This window comes from Tetrao urogallus (genome assembly GCF_951394365.1).
Source record: "Tetrao urogallus genome assembly, chromosome: 6".
NCBI classification, from domain to species: domain Eukaryota; kingdom Metazoa; phylum Chordata; class Aves; order Galliformes; family Phasianidae; genus Tetrao; species Tetrao urogallus.
The window spans coordinates 49,635,035-49,653,247 of record NC_136819.1 but is presented as its reverse complement, the minus strand read 5'-3'; the positions used below and the strand labels follow the sequence as shown (position 1 = coordinate 49,653,247).

The following is an 18,213-nucleotide window of genomic DNA, read 5'->3' as shown; positions in this document are numbered from 1 at the left end:
TATTTTTGACATATAGAGTTATTAGGAATTCTCACAAAGACAAGTTCTCATGAAAGTGGCATCTATCAGTAAGCATTTATGGTGGACTCAGGTAACAAGTAATTTTTTTTAAGTTAATAGTAAAATTTCTTAGAATGCACTCTGAAGATCCTATAAGACTCTGATTTGGAGCAGGACCTCACAATCTTACTGAGTTTATATTATATTTACGTTAAACATACATTGTTTTCTCATCACCCTGAAAACTCATCCCAAGCTATTACAGATCACAGGAAAACACATTCGTGTAACACACGATCAAGAGCAGTTTGCAAACTCTGCAGTTAGCGACTTGAAAAGATATCATTGTTCCCAGCCCAATTGCTACTCCAAGCAACTGATGTCCAGCCACCACAACGAGGGCAGAAAGATTCTCTTGTAGTTTCATAGTTGACTTCTCTGGAGCATACTTAAATATGACACAAAAGTAAAGCAGGTCTAATAGGCTTGGAACTGAATAGTAAAGGGAAGAAACAACACAGGTCTAAGGAGTTCATACAGCTTGTTCCAGCAGAATTCTCATCTGTGTACAATATAAGGTCCAACTCTCATTCTCAGCTCTGAATGCAGGAAAAAAAAAAATAAATCAATTTCAACCAATGGTACTGAATGTTGTTATGTAATATCAAGTGCCAAGCTCCCACAAGTGAACTTAATTCTCACCTTACAAAAATATTCTCAATTTTTCAGTTTCGCAATCTACATTCTTTTAAAAACTAGACATATTTAACTTCCCCAGTTTTTAGAAATATCTATTCCAGAAGAAATCTATGGGGAAAAAAGGAGAGTTTTCTGGAGGTGCACAGAGCTGGGAAGAGACAGAACCAGAACAACTGAACTAAACCGGCCAAAGGGATACTCCTCACCATACAGTATTATGTGGAACTGTAAAAACTGGGGGAAGTTGGCCAGGGGCAGTAGCTGCTTGGGCACTGGTCAGCTGGTGGCTAGCAACTGCACTGTACACCACTTGGCTTATATATCATATACACACACATTCATATTTATATGTACATACCTATCATTAGTATTATCTCCATTATTACCACCATTAATATTATTTTGTCCTTCCTTTTTTGTCTTAGTAAATAGTTTTTATCTCACCCTATGAGTTCCACTTTCTTTTTCCCTTGCCAATCCTATCCTTACCACTAGGAGCAGGGAATGAACACAAGCCGTATGGTGCTGAGCTGCTGCCAGGTTAAACCAAACAGTACCCAAGTTCTACCGTACAAAGAAGATGAGCCAACAGTGGCAAAAAGATTTTTAAAAACACAGTTATGTTACCATTTTGCTGATGTACAGAGGGCAGTTGATCTCTGAATATTTCAGTAAGGTTTTTTAAAATAGATTGATGTAGCTAAAGAAACAAGTATGAGTTAAAAAAAATAATCAGACTGGTTCCTGTCACTTACCATATGTACTACTTCAGGGTAAATAGGTTCTGTAATCACATTGCGATTGTGTGTGATATATTCTACCATTTCACTTAAAGCTGCTCGCTTTACTTCCTTCCACTTTAGGTCACTTAGTGGATCAGAAACAAAGTCAAAAAGTACACAACATTGTCGTAACTTCTGGATAAAAAGCTTTTCTTGATCAGCAGGAGGAACATCTGAAAAGTGAAAATAATTGGTTATAAGTTACATTGCAGCAGACTTCACTCTACTCATTTTTATTTCCCTGAGACACAGGCATTGTGGTCTTTATAAGCGAACTTCTTGAATCTTCAAACAAATTTCAGAAATATAGCAGTCCAGAATATTAACTCGATAAAATACAGCACAGTATAGAATGATTAAAATTGCAAAGTGATGCATGCTTGCTTTTGCTAGGAATAGGTACTGCATAGGAAAAAAAAAAAAGCACACACTTAGAAAAAAAAATGCCTCAGGGAATTTCCCAAAGAGCTCTATTTGCGTACAAAATATTAGGTTGCATCTGCAGAAAAACTTTGAGTATTAAGAAATGCATTGGTGGATTTTCAGTTATTAACAGATGAAACCAATGAGCCACCTTTTCAACTTCAGACTCATCACCTAACAAATTCCATTTCTCCATCAAGCATTCCTACAACATGAGACCGCAATAAACACATAATAAGCATAAACCAACTGTTTAAACTTCAAAGCACAAAAAAAACTTTTAAAGAAATTGGAGTAGCTGAAGATGCTAAGTGCATCTATTTTGCCAATTTGTAACACTAATTTGAACGTTCTACATGTGCAAGAGAAAGACTTGCATTAGCAACCTTTTGAAGCATTTACAGGAGTTCATTTAAGTAACTGTAGCCAGCTCTGCAACATGGTGCACTGTCTCTAAATCTGCAGACGACATCAAGTTGGAAGGAAGAGTCCATCTGTCTGAGCTCAGGAAGGCCCTACACAGAGAGGGATAGGGATAGGCTGGATAGGTGGGACGAGGCATATGGGACAGAGTTTAACAGGACCAAACACCAAGTCCTGCACTTTGGCCACAACCCCAGGCAATGCTACAAGCCTCGGGCAGAGTGGCCAGAAAACTGAAAAGGACCTGGGGGCACTGGTTGATGCTTGACTGAACATGATCCAAGAAGGACAACAGCATCCTGACTTGAATTAGAAACAGTGCAGCCAGAAGGAGCAGGGAGGTGATTGTCCCTCTGTACTTTGCACCGGTGAGGCTGCACTTTGAGTGCTGTGTTCACTTTTGGGCTCCTCACCACAAGAAAGATATTGAGGCTCTAGAGCAGATCCAGAGAAGGGCAATGAAGCCATGAGGGGTCTGGAGCGTAGGCCTTATGAGGCGCAGCTGATGGAACTGGGATTGTTTAGTCTTGAGGAAAGGAGGTCTGGGGAGATCTTACTGCCTTCTAAAACTACCCAAAAAGAGGATATGGTGAGGTAGGGGTTGGCCTCTTCTCCTGTGTAACTAGCAATAGGACTAGAGAGAATAGCCTCAAGTTGTACCAGGAGAGGTTCAGATTGAACATTAGGAAAAACTGCTTCTCCAAAAGAGTGGTCAGGGACTCAAAGGGGCCGCCCAGGGAAGTGATGGAGTCACTATCCTGGAGGGTGTTCAAGAAACATTTAGATGCTGTATTGAGAGACAAGGTTTAGTGAGCAATATTAGTGATAAGTGGACAGTTGGATGTTCTAATTAGATGTGGTCTTTTCTACCCTTAATGATTATATGATTGAACACCGGTCTTCTAAGATAACAATCACCAAACATAAGCCAGGAGTTGATATACTCAAAAAACATTTGAGGAAATAACATTGTCAGTTCTTACCAAGTTGAATATAAAATACGAAAAAAATAACAAGCCAATCAAAATGAGTAACCTGTTGGTTTGACACTGTTTAATTTATCATGATTCAGGTGCAGTTAATGAAATGAATTAACTAATAGGACCAGTAACATTTCTACTCCTCCGTCTTCCTTCCAAGACTCCAGTCTTGAAAGCATTTACTTCTTTCTGTCCAACTTCCTCGTCCCTCGTCCCTCCCTTCCCCCGCCCTCCCGCTCACCCTCCGCCTTCTTGTTTCCTGGAGTATCTTTGACCTGTGAAGCCAGTCCATGTATTTATATTTCTGAACACTTTTGCAGTTGTTTTATTTTACTGCTCCTCACATTTAAACTGACTCTTCTCAGGTGTGCGCAGATCTACTTTATTAAATTCCTCTTTTCTTTAATACCTATTCCATATACTTCATAGATACTGAATGCAACTGAGACTGGCTTCAAGATATCCCGAAACAAACCAACTAACCAAGCCAGACAATGAGAATATTTGTATCTTTTGGTAACTCCGTTTCCCTATCTGTAACACTCTTACACTAATTTACTTTTAACCTTTTGAGACAAAGATTGCCTTAACACAGTGCTTTGTGCAGTGTATTTTCACTATTTGACAAGGACACCTTTATTCTCTCAAGTTTTTACCTACCAATTTTTACTAGATGCTACAAAATTCTGCATGTGCCTGTTTGCCTAAGTAATCCCATGAGTAATTAAAATGATCAATGTGTGACATTATGGTTCAGTACATCCAGCAAACGCTTTGGGCAATCTGGACATTAACCTTCAATAATTAACGAACACTTAAGTAATTGGTGAGATGTAAAGAAAACAGTACCATATTTTGACAGCAGCAAAAATCCAGATCCAATTAAAATGGTCTAATAACCACGGCAACAAGTTTAAGACAGAAATCCTTCTTAAATTAGCAGCATAACATTTTGTTTTTGCATGACAACTTCTTGATTTTAATTATTGTTGGATATGAACCGCTGAGTCATAAATAGCATGACAAAAGGCAAAATAAAACTAGATTGCCTACTTCTGCTTATTCCAGCTGATGGCCTTTATTTTCCCTAAGTGCAGAATGCAAAGACTTCCTTAAACACAAGTGAAATGAGCCTTTGTCAAACAATGGATTTCAAGTGGTACTACTGAACATAAACACACACCTACCACACGCACATGCAAACTAATGAACTGAATGTCGGACCGCGATCAACGCCTGCAGCCCTGTTGGTCAGGTACTACAATGAGTAGCTCTGCTTTAAACACTTGACAAACTTATCATTAAGACAGCAAGCTAGAGTGGCCTCTTCCTTCTCAAAAAGAAGTTGCTTTCAAAAGTACTTTTGCTATAATAAGCCTTTATGATGTACCGGTCTAAAATGGCTTTTCTCTCTTAGCTACATACACTAAATTGCTCTGAAGTGCTCCAAAGAAACTCCAACCAGATGAGAAAATCTGTAGGGAAACAGCACCAAAGAGCATACAGAACAATAACAAAAAGTCAGGGTACATACACCATTACTGGTTACAGACTTCAGCATCAGATAGCGAAGAGTTCAAGAATTAGAATGGAGGTGATAAGAGGTCATCAACTTTCTAACAAATAAAATAGAAGCTCTGTAAAGTGTAGCAAGTGACTTTAAGGTACTTGAAGCCACACAAACTGCATCTTAATACATATGTTTTAGTCTATTTAGATTAAAAACTACACTAATGAATATTTCCTCCTGGGAAGAATATTTAATAGAATAGCCTGTATGACTTGAATTTGCAAACAAGACACAGAGTGGTTAGAGAGGTTACCTTTTCCAAATTAACTGTAAAATGGAAAGTGATTTGGCCTGAAGCATAGCAACATGATCTCACTTAGGGATACTATGCTGTACTACACAAAATCCAGAGCCTAACCAGAGACCACAATCTTAGAAGGAACAGACAGACACACAATTACAATCACCTGAAAGGAGAGGAAGCATTAAAGCTATAATTACCACTCATCTCTGAGACAAAAGACTGACAACTAAGCGGGTCAAGAAATACTCCCAGAAGGCAAGCCACCTATCTCACCACCTTACTTTGAATTGGCTAAAATATTTTAAGTATTTCAGTTATACCTATAAACAGTTGTTTACCCTCACATGTGCTCTACCATAGCTTTCAATTTCTTGACCTCAAATCTCTCATGGTGCTCATCCAGAGCATTTGTTGTCAAGTTGAGACCATCCCTACTTTTAAGATTTGAAATGATGATTTCAGTATAACAATGATTACCGAAGGTGACCAAGAAACCATCATGATTAGACCATGATTTTTGTGAAGAGAATGCACGTGTAGCAGCAGAAGAATCCTGAAAAAGTCTTTAATCTGAAGCCCTGTGCCAGCCAGGGACGTGTGCTTTCAGTTCACTGCCTGGTGACTTGTCCATCAGCTTCCACTTCAATTAGTTGATAACCTCCAAATTTTAGCTGTTCAGGTTAACAGACATCTAAAGGGAGTGTTATTAGGTAGTTTTAATATTAATTTTATTTTATTTTTAGAACCAAGCAGCTCTTTGAGCACTCCTCAAAGACTGGGAAGGCTGTGGCTATTCAAAAGCTATTCCTTATGATTATGCCAAAATTGACATTTTGTGCTATTCACTGAGCCACTCCACACTTGCAGTTTGTATCACTTTTGTTCAATACCAACAAGTTTTGTTTCTAGTTATAACACTGATATCATCCACCCTTACCAGTAACTGTATTTTATTAAATACTGTTTCTGGTCTGCTAATATAATGGGAACATAGCTTTCCAGAATCACAAAGCAAATCATAAGAATGATCTTGATTTCCAGCAATTCCTGACACCAGATTTACACAAACAAATACTGTAATGGCAGATTTTATGCCAAAATCGGCATTATTTATCCCATTACTCTTCTTGTGAAACAACTCCTAACACATCACAAAAGGTATCCCCAGAAGTCAGTATTATGATTGCAAGATAAGCCTCAGATTCCTAAGGATCAGCCTTCTTTCCTTTTCAGGTATTTCACCTCTTCCCTCATTTCAGTCCCTGGGTAATTGCTGCATTGACTTACCCAGCATACAGACTGGCAGGCTCTGCCTCTTTATATTTAATGGTATTGATTCTGAATTATCTACTCCATTTAAAATGCTCAACACCACCTCAGACTGTGGCCTTGCCAGACAAACTCACTGATGAGTATAAAATATCTTCCTTTCACTGTACAACTGGCATAGGCTTTTACATATCAGACTGAATACACCAGGATCACACTCAGAGGCAAGGTGCTCAGCTGCCAGGACAGTTACCAAGAGTCTTGGCAGAGCACAGACAATCAACTGTGAAAGCCAAAATTTGAAACAGAGTTCTATGAATGAAAACAAACTGCTTGGAAGCTCCAGGTATTTCTTCAGCAACAATTACTGCAAAACCACAGTAACTGAATTCATGTCAAGTGCTCCCACTGGTAACTGTCCTCCCCTCGTTCCTGACTGCTCCTCAGCTGGTCTGTGACACCATTCTGCAACCAGGGGCTGTAAGTTACAACTTCATCAGAAGAGGTGACTTCTTAAGAGGTAGCACAGCTCCCTCCAAGAACTAAAACATCACTGCATGCTAACAAGTCCCGATTTTCTCAATTTCATAAAACAATAAACTCTACCTGTGTTAAAAGAGAATGGGAAAAAGAAAAATGAAAACTAATACTGAAGTTAGGTTTCTAAGAGCCCAGACATCCATGCAATATTGCATGACATTCATGAACTGCAAGACTGCAGAGAATGGACTGTTCAAAGCAAACCTGCTGAAAGTAACTGTTTCCTTAGGACAAATGTGTAGAGCAGAAGTTCTCGCCAACTCCTGCTTGCTGGTAGATGGGAAATCTTATCAAACGTGCCTTCACATCTAATGAAGGGCTACAGCTTTTAAATGACACGGAGAAATGACATTTAACTGTAAATTAGGGTGCTCCTAGCATATACCACAAAGCATACTGTTAACACAATGCAGCCCCTTCCAGCAATCAAAAGCAATTATTAGCATCATTTAAATTGGATGTTATTAGAAAAGCAAGCAGCATTAGCAGTGTTAGTAGAGCTTTGCAATCTGCACTGCTGTGCTTCAATGTGAGGAGTTTGCTATCTTCCCACAACCATTTTTTCCACAGCCATTTCAGCTAATATTACCATGACAGCACTTTGTTCAAAGAATAAGCAGCGTTTAACATGCAGAGTGAAGGAAATGGAAGTTGCTAGACATGCAGGCAGAGGGATTGCAGAACATGAGAAAATGAATACAGCTTTAATAAAATTATCATTTTTTTCCAGAACTAGTGATCAAATCTTAAAGAATCATAGAAAAATGGCAAGATAACAAAAGCCTGTCTAACATTTGATCAAGTTCAATTTAAAGTATCCACCTGATTTTGAAATGATTAAATTACTGTTCAAGTCTCAATCAAGGAATACTTCTTCAGATTACACAACTTTCTCTGCATTTCTATTACTTGTCATACTCATTACAGTTCTCTTTGATTTTCTTCAGCAGATTTTACTGAAAACATGACAGAACTAATTAACACTAAGAGATGTAACTCCCCTAGATAACAGTGTTTTACCTTAATAGGTGATAATAGAAATAAGGGGTTTGGGAGGAAATTTTCCAGTTCATGCATGGAAAGTTTAATTAATGCTATTACTTCTAGCAGCCTTTCAAAATACACTTAAGGAATGCAAGAAATTGCTATAATTACATATAATATGCAATATGTTTCATACATTAACTAGCAGCCTTGGGAGTGGGAGTTCTGCTGCAGATTACTTGAAAACAAGCAAGATATTATGATGCATACAGAGGATTGAAAAAACACACAAAATATCAACACTGAAATGCTTTATGTGGAACTCTACTGATCCTATAGAAGTATTGGGGTTTTGTTTGTTTGTTTGTTTGTTTTGAGAGAGGACAATAGAGACATTTCATATAATAAAAATGACCACAGTGATCAAAGCCACAGGAACACTCGAGGAAAAACACAGTACTTGTATTAAATTCAAGAGAGCATGACATACAGAGAAAAATAGTAAGAGGCACAGAAAACAAACAAACTTCTATCTCACTGCTGAACATAAAAGGTACATTCAGTGTCATAAAAGAACTGCAGTTGAGTCTTATTACAACTCCTTCTGTCAAGTTTGAGGTCCTACTGCAATTACCATGCATTATACTTGTGTACATTCCTATTGAGAAGTTCTCAAGTTTTTTTCCTTTCTTTTTCAAGAACACATTCCCTGTCAGAAACAGGATGCTGAAGGTTGGATGAACATTCAGCCTGACCAGAACAACAAAGCCCATCACTCTCCAGCAACTCCTGCTCAATAATTAAAATTACAGGCTCTTCTGCAAGGCAAACAATAAACCGCTTTGATAGTCTGAATAGCTAATATAGTTGTTTTGTTCTAGGTCAATAAGAAGGTGAGCTGAGACCAAAAGATGGATGCATTCCATCTGAACTGATGAACTGATCTGAAATGAACTCGTGCAGCAGCCTGAAACTTCACAAGCATGACCTACTGTGGGTCAGCTGCTTTTATGCAGCATCACGGTTCTCAGGAGCATTCCAGGAGAGAAATGAGAAGGAGCTGTAAGCAGCGGGTATTTCCACTCCTCTCTGCCTTCAAGGAACTGAGCTGCTGCCATCAATACCTTCTGGCTGTTCTCCAGGTAACAGAAATGCGTAACTGGTTTCCGTCTTTGGAACTGCACTGCTCCTTACTACTGCTGTTCCACATTCCATAATGCAATTGAACAAAATTGGCACCCAAAACATAAGTATTTTTCTATATATGAAGTTTAAAAACAATGCTTGAAATAACATACATGTGGCACATCTTCTAGCTACAATTCAAAAGCAAGTTGTGCTTCATTTTCAAGTAGTTCAAACTTCTGGATGTTCAAATGATGTATTTTTATTTTAGTTTTGTTAAAATCTGAGAAAATCCAGCTTTATTTTTCCAGTAAAGCAATAGCACTGGCTTTGCTTCTATGCTGATCTGCTATCTGGATTAAAAACAGTCCACTTTTTATTTCAAGTGATTCCATCTCTGATATTTGTGTCTGAAACTAGTCTTAATCTTATAGAACAGACATTGGATGGAGGAGATAGGAGGAGAAAGATGCCTGAAGTCATTAAGAGTATTTTAAGTTTTGTGTTTCTAAATAAAGAAATCTCTTTACTCAAATGAAAGGCTTCTCACTGGATTGCGTGATTTTCCTTTTTTTGAAAGACTACAGCCTCCTATTTAGTGGGAAGAAAACGCACTAAGGACTGCTAGAATTAAACAAGCTATCAGACTACTAACTGCAAATCCTTCCTCCCTCCCTACCCTACCAAAAAAAAAACAACCCAACTTGTGTTTTTTTTTAAACACAAGAAACCATCATGGCTTAATAAGCTTAAGAGAGCCAGAAAGTCCTGAGAAGTGCAAGCATTGTCAGCAAAGCTCAGAACAGGTGCTTCACAGCACTCATGCACTGTGAAAGCCGCAGTCTTTGGAGAGCCAGAGCTGAAGGAGGTTGCTGGTGGCAGCAGTAACAGTGAGACTGAACTGTGGTTTGGATGATGGAGAAACTTTACACAATGGCATTTCACCACCAAAGATTTTAAATGGGAGATTAAGGATTTCAACTTGTAATCAAGTAGAAAAAAAGCTTGCTATCATTCTATGCTGTCTGGCACAATTTTAAATATTAAACAATCTGGGACTCTGAAATGACTTCCAGCAACATCTTTTACAGGTGCACATAATAACTATCGATGAGAAAACTGGATAAACAGCAAGTAAGCTCCACACCTCATTATGCAATGACTTTTCAGAAGTGGAACAAAATCACCCTGCTTCTAAAGTCCTGCTTGAAAAAGAACGTTATCTCAAATCCACCATTTTCTTTGAAATCTCACAAAATTAAAAAACATAAAAGCACTTTGAGAACAGACAAGTAATTCAAATCTAACTGAAATTAGCCTTTTTAGCCTAGATTAGAACATAGTAAAAATTATAGAGAAGAAATCACAAGTGCATAAATACTTGAAAGGCAACGTACCATGAAGAGAAAAAAACACAGGAATGCTTATACAGGAAATGACAAGTGTAACAAGCAGAAATGGGCTTGAACTAATGAAATAAAAAATCCACCTGAAAATTAGGGAGAAAAATGACAGCAAGTAAAATCAAGCAGACAGTGGAAGGGAAAAAGAAAAAAAGAAAAAATCTTCATCTTAACAAGGGAAGAAGGAAACCAAAGAGATAAAGAGCTGTCAGAGCTTTGGGGCACTCACACAGTTAATATGACAGCAACACCCATTTTAAACACAAAGCCCTTACTAGTAACATATGGGAAAATCCTCTATTTCCTAGCTCTTACGTGTACTTCACAAGATGCAACTAACCTTGTGTCCACCTTCTGTAGTATAATAAACTGAAGTTCTGCAGAAACAGGCTTATTATGCAACAACTGCATTTAATTAAAGGTAAGAGTTTTTATATATGAGAACTCTCTGAAAAAATGAAGAGTTACTGTCAAGGACATTGGTGAAACCAGATTTAAGTTACATTAATATAACACAATACACAACCAACCACCAAAATATGAAATACCTAGGCTACTTCCTAAACAGCCTATCAGCCTGCTTCTTCTTCTCAATGTTCCACTTGCTATACCCTGGATTACTGCTTGTCTCCTATTAGGCAGTTCTAAATGATAAAATCTATAAATTTAATGATGGAATTCAGAATAAGTACTAGCAAGATAGAGTAAGATTTACTGAAGAGTGCTGGGTTACATTTTGGCTTAGAAAGAGATGACATAACAGGTAAGAAAGCATGACCAAGGTCTGTTTTTCTATACAGCCAAGCTTAAAGAGTTCCACATTCCAAAGCAATGTAACTTCATGTAAGAAGTTTAGTAAGTTGTAACATAAATACAGCTGCATGCATTCGCCACTTTGTCGTAAGCTGACGTTTATTTTTACATTAATCAAACACACCCATAACTTCCTTGGTAAAACATCTAAATGAGCTTTCCAAATGCTCCACTATTTTCAAAATTAGAAATAGGATGTGGAAAATGCAGGTCTTTTTGAAAAGTCTATCCATAGGAAGGGCTGCAACAGTGAAGGTAACTCAATCTGCATGCAAACAGAGATTCTGAAGGACCTTTCAACAGATACTAAGTCCCACTGAGTGCACTCCTTAAAAATTCTGCTGTTCAACTCAATAGCTTTCCTGTTATTGCTATAAGCAACACTTTGTTAGCTTCATATGCCTGTGAAATTTAGGAACCTTGTGTGATGCATCTCAGGTAAAAAAACAGCCAAGCGTGACAGCAGCAATGTTTTGGAAAGTAACCTTAGGACTAACTAGGTCAGTAACCTGCTTAGCAGCCACTCCTTGCCATGTCAACAGCCAACGACAATTACTTCAAATACTAACAACAGTTACTAGCAGATCTCTGCTGGGAACTAAAATTCATGTTTTAGAAAAAGAAGTTTTGATTCATGTAAGAGAAAGCCAATTATGTCCATCTGAAAATGTACCGAAATACATGATTTCAACATTACCATGTTTCAAGACAGGCAGATATTGAAGACATAATACACCTGCACATTTCGTTAGTAATGGGTGCTTAAGAACTTTCCATTTAACTCAATTCAAAACAATCACTACTATATAATATGGCATCATTTCCTCACATTGACAAATACATTCATTCCAAAAAAATGCCTTCAGCCTCATGTTTACTCTGATTGAAAGGTCAGCAAGACCTTAATTTCCTACTGGGAAAGGAACAAAACCAAAATATTTATATCATGCACATAAATAACAGCACACAAACCTCCCCTCCCCCCTACCTCCCCAGAAAAACCAACAAAATAATAGAGAAGATCCCTTGTGTCAGATTTTGGATTTTCAGATAGTTTCTATAGAAGATCACACGCAAGTGGAAGCAAAAGGAAGTGATCTAGGAAGAAGTTGGTTTGGTCTAAAGATTAATCTAAAGGCTAAAACTACAGTTCCTTTGGAGTACGTCTTTGAAGGAAAACCTATTTCACTCAAAGTGCAGATAACACATCTTTCCTTAATCTATTTATGGAAGTTCAAGCTCTGATCATTTTGCCCATTTTCATTCCAGTATGTGAATGAACATAGGAAACCTCTGAAACAGCACTGACATTGACATGCCTTCACTTTAAATAGAAAAGGAGAAATTTGTTTCTAGAACCTGTGTGAAAATACATATTTGGTGGCTTGAGTTTAAAAATATGTTAAAGAACTTCCATAAAATTACTCAAAATAGAAAGTGTTTCTGAGTAGACTGCTACAATCAACTAAAAAAAGTAAAAAACAAGTAATTTTTTAGGTAGCTTTTAGCATCTTCTAGGCTTCATAGTTCATCTTTAACTTAAAACAAAAATATTTACTTCATAAGATTCAGACACCTATCAGGAGCAAGAGCGATTACGAAAATCAAAGCACTGAAGCCTGACAAAATTGTCACTTCCACCTTTGATAATGGTTCAGTCAGCCCCCACCCCTACTTTTAACTGCATTAAAAAAAAAGAAATCTTAATTGACAGACAGTAAAAATGCTGTTGCACAACCTGTATGCACAGAGGCAGATTTGGCTTTAAAGCACCACACGTTCAGGACACCCTTTAACTCCACTGTGTGGCCTTCAAAGCCCAGCATGTGGGCTGAGGCCAAGCACAGACAACATTCTACTTGCACCATTATACGTTGTGTTGGTCAGGCATAAAGGTTCAATGCAAAAGCCACTACCATGAGAGGACCATCTTATCTGCACAGATGTAAGTATTCCTGTATCTTAAACGTTGCTGGTGCCCACTAGATCTACATGGTTTCCAATACTGTTTCAGTAACTAGCAGTAGTTACAGGGGTTTAGCTGACTCAACGGAAGTTAAAATTATTATTAAAAGCTTTGAACAGAAATAGGGACATTTTTTTCAGAAATGATTGCACTGAATTTTCATGTTAAAATGAAAATCGCCAAGCAAGAATTTTGATGGCTGAATAAAAATTGCAGACAGTATGTACTTACACTGACATAATTTTGCTTCCTTTGAAGGGAGTACAAATTACACCGTGACTCAATAAATGCAACCAAAATATCAGATGACTCTTCCTCTAATTTAATGGAATTTTTAGTACAACAGAGTCCCCTCTAAAGGCTTTTTTTTCCATATACAATTGTACCCTGAGAGGTTTTAAATGCAGCATGAACACTTGACATTCTCATTGTTTCCAGCAGCTTAGTTTATACACGCACACTTCATACACAAAGATTTAGACAAAGAAAAGAAAATAAGTGCAGCAGCAATGACAGAAATATAGAATATACAGAGAAAGAGCAACAACAAGATAAAATATATCCACGGGTGCAAAGTGAAGAGTTAATAAGCATGTCATCATGCTAAACCCAGCAGGAATGATAAATAACAAATCTCCTTTAGATCTGCTCTTGGTCAAGTATCAAAAATGCTTCCCATGAGTTCCTTCAGGAAACAGCAGTTTAAAAAACCACCACATCAGCCTATGTCTGCTATGCACAATGGCTATGTCTGGATGTCTTCCTAAAACCATCATAAGAGGCAAAACACTAACAGTCACATGAAATATCAGTCCTTGGATAATTACCTAATACTAACCGATGCAGTATGCATCTCAATATCTTATAGATGTGAGAACTGCTACTTGTTCCCTTCCAAAGCAACACTTTTCAAAAAGAATGGTAGGTGGGTTTCAGTGTACCACTGGTTACACAATGCTAGGGAGCAGCACTGGCCAAAAAACACACTATGAGCATACAGGAAACTTTTAGCAAGAAGGATGACTGTGAACTCCGGGAGTGAGGCTCAACATCAGAGCATGGGTGGCTCAGTGAGAAGGAGTGGCTATCAGCCAAAACAACTTGCCCATGCTCAAACCTTGAGATTATTCAACTGTAGTTGGCTCCCTCAGCTAAGATCCAAAGCCAAAAATATTTACGACCCATGAAAAGGACAGAAAGTGAGTGCCAACCATGGGAAGTCCCATTAACTGGATTAGCAGGTGAGGAAAGAAAGATTGCTGTATGAAAGGCCTTCAAATATTTCCACTAACTAAAAACATACCTGTAGTTTCAGAAGTAGTTGTCAGTATATTTTAAATTCACTAAAATAATCACAATGGTTCATTTGTGTGATGGAAGCATCTCTGTCAAAAGTGATTAAGAGGCACTCATCTATGCACCTTCCCTCCTAAGATTTTACTCTGACGACAAAGACTCATTGTACCCTGAATGTGTACTAAATACAAATGTGTTGAAGGATTAAGGGTATTAATATTTAAATAAACATAACTCAAACCAGTTAAAGCTGACTGCGTACGTTATGTTTATGAGTTCTAGCTTACTCAAAAGATATTTTAGTTATCCATGTTCTCTAAAAACACATACCTGCCACATAGCTTTTAGACTACCGCCGAGCAGCTAACAGAGCATTAAGAAACAAACAAAGCAGTGGTTTTGTGTGCTATTTTTAATCATACAAGTAGTTCCAGCTCCTATCTTTAGTACTTTGCAAAAACAGTGAGAATCATAAAACATCATAATAGTTTTCATTAAAGCAGCACACAAAATTCAGAGTTACTACAGATGTAAAACTACCAAAAGGTACATGGCATCAAACACATTAAGGAGTCTGCTTTAATAACTGAAGGGAAATACTGCTCTTTGAATTTGAAAATGTATATATGTATACTTAGATATAAAAATCAATTTTAAAGTGACAGTAAGGCCAATCATTTTTTGTGCTACATGCAACAAGGAATTACAGCATCACATGACTTTCAACAGAAGTAGCAGCCTCGCTCCCACTTGGCTAATATCTCCCCTCAAAGCACTGAAACACAGATGGAACTGCTCACATTGTCCGGTCCTGTTTTAAGCAGAGATTCCACACTCCCTTCTGCAGTCTTGTTCTCAAGTTTAAATGCCTTCATGGTGAAAAAGATCTTTCTTTGTGTTCAATGGCCATCTCTCATGTTGCAGCTTGCATTTGTCACCTCTCCTCAAGCACTGTGCATCCCTGAGAAGTGCTTGGCTCTGCTTCCCCATCCCCTCTCCTCCTGACAGATGAAGAAAATATCACTACTCAGCCCTTCCTTCCTCAGGCCAGCAAACCCAGTTCTCTCAGCCTCCTTTTGTACATTGAGAGATTAATGGCCGCTGCTCTTCATGCTGAATTTACCCTGCATTACTGCTGAAGTGTGAGCTTTGGCCTCTACTTCCATTTAATTCATTACTAAATTGATTTTTTTTTTTTTAGGCTCAGAAACAACTCCTGAGAAGTAAAAGCCCTCACGATATTTCAGGAAGTATTGATAGACAAATATCTACAGGCCAATTATATTTTCAGGAAAAAGAGACACAACCTTTTTTTTTTTTAAATGAAATAAATGTGCTGTTCTCCTTTAAGAAAAAATGCATATCACAGGTTCAAATGCATTATGCAGCTCACTTAGGAGTTGTTTCATCTCCTTGTCAAAGGAACTTGACCTTCAATATTGAAGTACTAAATTACAAAATAGAAATGCACCCATCAATAGAGAGGGTGCTCTTGGTTGCCCTAAGGTGGTCCAAACTTACGGAAAGCACCGACAGGTGCTCGACACTGTGTTAATACCAAACTGAACCAGTAGTCTTCGTTGGGCTTTTACAGGAATGCAGGATGCTTCCCATCCAAATCCTCAGATGTTTGCATCAAAATAACATTACCACTTATATCTTTGGTTATGTGCTGTAGACAAGCATTACCTGAAGATGGAATATAAACTCCTTTCCATTATCCCTTGTTCAAGATTAAAAGGAGCACATGTAAAGAACAAGCAAAGTTAACTACTGCACTTTTTACAAAATCTGGATGAAATTAAATAAATCTGAGCCCATCAAGAATTCAAAATTTTTTGCTCCCTGGGAAAGCAAAGGGGAATGGATGACAAGATATCTGAAACAGGCAATGGCCTACAGGAAGGCTCAGTGAGAGCTGACAGGATCAGGGCGTACACATCCTCCTTCCCACACAACTTTCATCATGTCTTGCAAAATATCTTGAAAATCATTTTGAAAAAGCATGAATAGACAACATTACCAACTGCAGCAGTCAGCAACTAGGCCACTAAAGCAATTGCTACACTCTGCTAATAATTCTGCCAGTAGAGATCAGATTTTTTGCCAATATTTTATTCAAATATCTGTCCACATCTTGAGTTGTAAAAGCAGTGGCATTAGGGCTTTCTCTATCAACATTTAGGTTTTTTTGTTTGTTTGTTTGTTTGTTTGTTTGTTTGTTTTAGAGCAGTCAACTATACTTCTAATAAAAAAAATGTGCCCCTCTCAAATGAATAAACATCTGCCTACAGAAAGAACCAAGATCCCTTATTTACTGAGTGCAATCTGTACATTGTAACCTACAGCTTTCAGCAAGACTGCTCCACAGTAAATATGAACTGGTAACTCTGAAGTCTAGTGACAAATGTTAACTGCTCGCCTTAATCTATATTGCTTTCACAGCTGCTTTCTTTGCTTAAAGTACAGAGATGAAGGCCCAATTCCTTGCCCCAGGCCTCATCTCAATTACCTGGAACAAGGCTCTGAGTCCACTCCCATCACCCTAGGGCTTTAGCTGCCAGAAGGTCTCCATAAGGAGAAAGCAGCACCTTGAAAATACCACCCTGCTTTGCTTTCCTCTTGCACCTTTTCTCTGCTGTCCCTATGTCATCTCCTGGCAAAACATACACAGACCAGCTGCTTTATCTACTCCATTTTTACTTGTTCTTCTTTGCACACAAGTCTCTACCCAGGATCACAAAACACAGCAGTTACTCCATACTCATGACAGCTGGTCTATATAAAATCGTGATTTTCTTAGCTTTAGCTTGTTCCCAGATGAGCTAAGCTCATCATGAGCACCAATAAGGAGCAGTTCTGCTGTCCATCATATGCTATCTTTGTACTCTAGAATAATCAATGCAGCAACAGCGCAACTGGGATCTCCTGGAAAGCCTGCTGCAGGTGGAATGACCAAAGGGCTTACCACCCCAGCAGGCCAAACACCCCTCCTGAGCCAGGGCTTTCAGCATAAGCAAATAAGAGACCAAGGGCCGTGTGCCACGTGCATTCACTCTGTGGCTGTACTCTCCTGGTGTTTGGTGTTTTCCACAATAGGTCCAAAGTCATATTCTGCAGGCCTGATTTCCACACACTGGTCTCAGGCAACTGCCAGCAGTCTGACTGTGACGAAGGGCAGAGCCTCATACTACCAAACCAGGAAAGGAGAACACATTTTTATGACAGCCATCAGGGTCAGCCAACAGGTCAGTGCTTGCCAAACAAGTCCACAGTGACTTCAAGCCAGGTAGTCAACATATCAGGATCCAGAGAGATGAGGTACACACCAAAGATAAAGCTGCAACCCGAATGAGGCAACGGCAAGGCCAAGGGCCTGACCTTAACAACAGCTCCAGAATGAAGGACTAGGCCTGACCTTTACACTGCAAAAGGAAGTAATTCTAATAGGAAATCAATCCTATACTGCAACAGGTGATGTAAAAGGACAACAACAGCATGGATTGGGGCAAACAGTAAATCTTTGTCATTATATGTCAGAGTTATCAGTTCATTTTAATTACTAATTATACATAGTACTGTTCTGGTAGGGTTCATTTGGGAGGCAAATCAGTATTGCTTACATCAGAGCAGCTAGCAATATGTGGCTCACAAAAGAATGAAGTAATGTGTACAGATGGAGGAGGTGATCTCTAA

At 38.4% G+C, this 18,213-nt stretch overlaps 1 protein-coding gene across 2 annotated transcripts in view; it reads right to left on the bottom strand.

Moving 5' to 3' along the window:
• The window catches only part of PPP2R5C (protein phosphatase 2 regulatory subunit B'gamma), a gene marked incomplete at both ends in the record, with an annotated part of 71,994 nt that overhangs the window by 24,975 nt on the left and 28,806 nt on the right, over positions 1-18,213 (bottom strand). For both annotated transcript variants that reach the window (XM_079537508.1, XM_079537509.1), the window contains one exon: positions 1,455-1,654. In XM_079537508.1, the coding sequence (XP_079393634.1) occupies positions 1,455-1,654 (200 nt within the window). The remainder of the gene's footprint in view (positions 1-1,454; positions 1,655-18,213) is intronic.